Source organism: Cottoperca gobio, chromosome 14 (genome assembly GCF_900634415.1).
Source record: "Cottoperca gobio chromosome 14, fCotGob3.1, whole genome shotgun sequence".
NCBI lineage: Eukaryota > Metazoa > Chordata > Actinopteri > Perciformes > Bovichtidae > Cottoperca > Cottoperca gobio.
This window is the reverse complement of record NC_041368.1, coordinates 24,594,206-24,598,091: the sequence shown is the minus strand read 5'-3', so window position 1 is coordinate 24,598,091 and position 3,886 is coordinate 24,594,206. Positions and strand designations below refer to the sequence as shown.

Genomic DNA, 3,886 nt, shown 5'->3' with positions numbered 1-3,886 from the left:
ATAAAATGTTGGCCTGATTTTCTTTTTTGGCTAATAATGATGTTTTTGAACCGACCTGGCATCATTGCATCAGCTAGAAGGTGACTTGAGCAGACCAGCTAGTAGCAACGATGGCTAATAGGCTACAGATGAACAATTTAATGAATATTAAATACAGGAATGTCTGTAGTAATATCCCACTTATATGTGAATTCAGGTACATTTTATGAACCTATAAATGTAAAGAAGAACACCATGTACTTCATACAAGTTCAACAAAGTGAAATGAAACTTAAGATCATGATTAAATGACTTGCATGAAGAGATGGAAGTCAGCTTATAAAAAGCGTGCGCAGTCCCTCGGTCTGGTAGGAGGAGGTTAAGGTCTATGAAGGTAAAGCTGACACACACTTCACACAATGTTTACTGCTCACTCAATATTGAATGTCGTGTATCTGCTTGTGTAGTAAATGTACAGTTCAACGTTAACAATGATAAACCGTGTTGTTATCTGGTAAAGATACAATTGATGTCAGATGTTTAATTGCAGAATAACTTAAAGTTATTTAAATGCTTTAGAGCTGCTTTTTTAATGACATGTTCATATTCTTTCTATGGAAACAGTCAAATATGTTGTTTGGCTGAAAAGGCAAAGGACGGTCAAATATAAACTTTGACAAACATTTTTTACTGAACACAGAAGAGAAGATTTCATCTTTGTTTTCATTGAAGCAGCCGGATCTGTACTTTAAATGTAAATTCTCTCTGTTCTGCCTGAAGGTGTGAAATCAGATCAGCTTCCACAGTCGACAGGACTCGATCAGCTGCAGTCCATGTTTGTGTAATGAAGGAGCTGTAGTGAAAATGTATACACGTTAAAACAGAGCTGAATTAACAAACAGTCTTCTTCAGGATTGTGAGGTGACAACATTTTAATCTAAGTTGCTATAATTTGATGGTTTGATTCTGCAAACTGTCTTTTTATTATAAAAACGATCAAGTGTGTGCAATATTAAATAAAATAAAATAACATCAGTTCTGTCACATCATGTTGTATTTGTACTGTTGTTTATCCTGTACACACACATCCATCACAGTTTGTGTGTCCTGAGAGGATCCTCCTCAGTTTCTCTGAGCTTTACAACATTTTAATTGTTGGTTTCTTTTAGGAAGTTGTTCCTTGTGTGGTGCGAGGGTCTGAAGACAGAGGGTCTGAGGACAGAGGGTCTGAGGACAGAGAGTCTAAAGACAGAGGGTCTGAGGACAGAGGGTCTAAAGACAGAGGGTCTGAAGACAGAGGGTCTGAGGACAGAGAGTCTAAAGACAGAGGGTCTGAAGACAGAGGGTCTGAGGACAGAGAGTCTAAAGACAGAGGGTCTGAGGACAGAGGGTCTAAAGACAGAGGGTCTGAAGACAGAGGGTCTGAGGACAGAGAGTCTAAAGACAGAGGGTCTGAGGACAGAGGGTCTGAGGACAGAGAGTCTAAAGACAGAGGGTCTGAGGACAGAGGGTCTGAGGACAGAGAGTCTAAAGACAGAGGGTCTGAGGACAGAGAGTCTAAAGACAGAGGGTCTGAGGACAGAGGGTCTAAAGACAGAGGGTGTAAGGACAGAGGGTCTGAGGACAGAGGGTCTAAAGACAGAGGGTCTAAGGACAGAGAGTCTAAAGACAGAGGGTCTGAGGACAGAGGGTCTGAGGACAGAGGGTCTAAGGACAGAGGGGGTCGTATGTACAGTCTGTAAACACTGAGACTGATGTGTAATATGTGATGCTGGGCTCTATAAATACATTTGATTTGATTTTGAGTGCTGATAACTTCATTCTTTAACATTTAAAAAAGGGTTGCTGTTATTAAATGAAAACCTAAAATGATCTCAAAATGTTTATTTCTGTGCAACTTCCAGATGAACTGAGTTTACATTCATCCACTGATCAGTATCTGATCGGAAATTAAATAATTTGAGAAGCAGTAAATCTGATACAACGAGAAACACAAACGTTACTGTGGTTTTATTTTAGGACAACTTCTGTATTTCTTCACACTTACCTTAATAGACAAGATATATAATGTATAGTTTGTGTCTGTTAGTTTTGCTTGTGATAGCCCGACAACATTAACTGCTTCATTTTTAAGAAGAAAAATGTCATTTGCTCCCTTGACTCAGCGTCAGAGGTGCTGACATGTTTATGTTTTCTGTCTTTTATTATGTTTTCTGTTGGCTTTGCTTTCATCAGACCATCGTTCAGGCTGCGTCATCAACTGATATTTGTTCTAAAGTTTGTGATCTCTGTAAAAGATGATTAGAAGACGCATCGATTCTGAATGAAAAGGTTTTTATAATTCATTTACCTGCTTTATCGCCTGCTCTTTAATACGCCTATAGACCAACATGTGTAACTGTGGTTGACATCCCTAATATGTGCACACCTATAATCTGAGGAGAGCCAGAGGGGCAGCGCAGACCAAGGCCAAATGCCTAATCTTCAAATGTTAACGCAAGTTAAAATACTTTCTATCCACCAGAACTAACCCTGCTGACAAAGAGACAAATAAACGGAAAACATAAAATCCAAATAATTGTATTTGGACAACAATGTTCAGTTGTTATTTTTTTATTTAGATACGACTGACTTTTAAAAACTGACTAAACATTTTATTTAATGGTTGTAGACGATACCTCATTCAATGCTTTCTCCATTTTCCCTCCCCCTGCAGAATGGACAATGCAACTTTCAATATGGATGTTCTACAGCTGGAGGGGTTAAAGGTCGACCCCTCCTCCTCCGTTCCCGCCTTCATCCTCCTCCTCCTCATCTACGTCTTCATCATGGTGTCCAACATCGGCCTGGTGGTGCTGATCACCACGGAGAGGAGCCTGCACCAGCCCATGTACCTGCTCTTCTGCAACATGAGTATTAACGATGTTTTTGGGGCGACGACCAGTCATTCCTCGTGTCCTGAGTGATGTTTTCACTCCAAGTGCTGACCGGTACATTTCTTACGTAGACTGCGTCATTCAGGCTTTTTGTGCTCACTTTCATGCGAGCGTTTCTCACACCGTGCTCATGATCATGGCCTTCGATCGCTACGTGGCCATCTGCAACCCGCTGCGGTACGCCACCATCATGACCCACAGGATGGTGGTGATGCTGTCCGTGTGGGCGTGGGGGGTGGCATTTCTCTTGATTGTGGTCCTCATAGGCCTCAACGTGCGCCTGTCGCGCTGCAGGCGGGTTGTATCCAACCCGTTCTGTGACAACGCGTCCTTGTTCAAGCTCTCCTGTGAAAACGTTATCATCAACCACATTTACGGCGTCATCACCGCCATTCTCATGATATCCGTGTCCCTGTGCAGCGTGACTCTCACCTACCTGAAGATCGCCCAAGTGTGTTTGAGCAGTAAGAACAAGACTATGAACAGACGGGCGCTGCAGACCTGCACCACCCACCTGACCGTGTACATCATCCTGCTGTTTTCCGGCACCATCATCGTCGTCCTCCATCGTTTCGCAAACTTATCAGATCACAGGAAGATGGCGTCCATCTTGTTGCATGTGGTTCCTCCTGCTATGAACGCTGTTATCTACGGACTGCAAATTAAAGCGGTCAGAGAAAAGATTATGATCATATTTAGAAGAAAAACAAATTCAGAAATACTTTATTGATCACAGCGGGGAAGTTGGGTATGACGCTTAACGGTTGTGACAGTGTAAGACTAACTGAACAAAACTGAATCATGTTCAAAATGTCAAGTTATGCAATGTTTTGGACTTTGTTCTGTGGTTAACAAATCTCTTATGAATTTTATGTGCAGAACATTGTAGGTTATTCATTGTTAGCCGTTGCTCACTGTAATGCTTAAATGACTTGACAAAAGACAAACATGAAACTTGTTGTCTGGTTGAT

At 41.6% G+C, this 3,886-nt stretch overlaps 1 protein-coding gene across 1 annotated transcript; it reads left to right on the top strand.

Moving 5' to 3' along the window:
* Window positions 1–2,696: 2,696 nt before the first annotated feature.
* On the top strand, window positions 2,697–3,645 carry LOC115018566 (olfactory receptor 52N5-like). Its single transcript, XM_029447618.1, is given in 2 exon segments — window positions 2,697–2,921; window positions 2,923–3,645. Coding segments are annotated over 2 exon segments (948 nt in total).
* The last annotated feature ends 241 nt before the right edge of the window (window positions 3,646–3,886 follow it).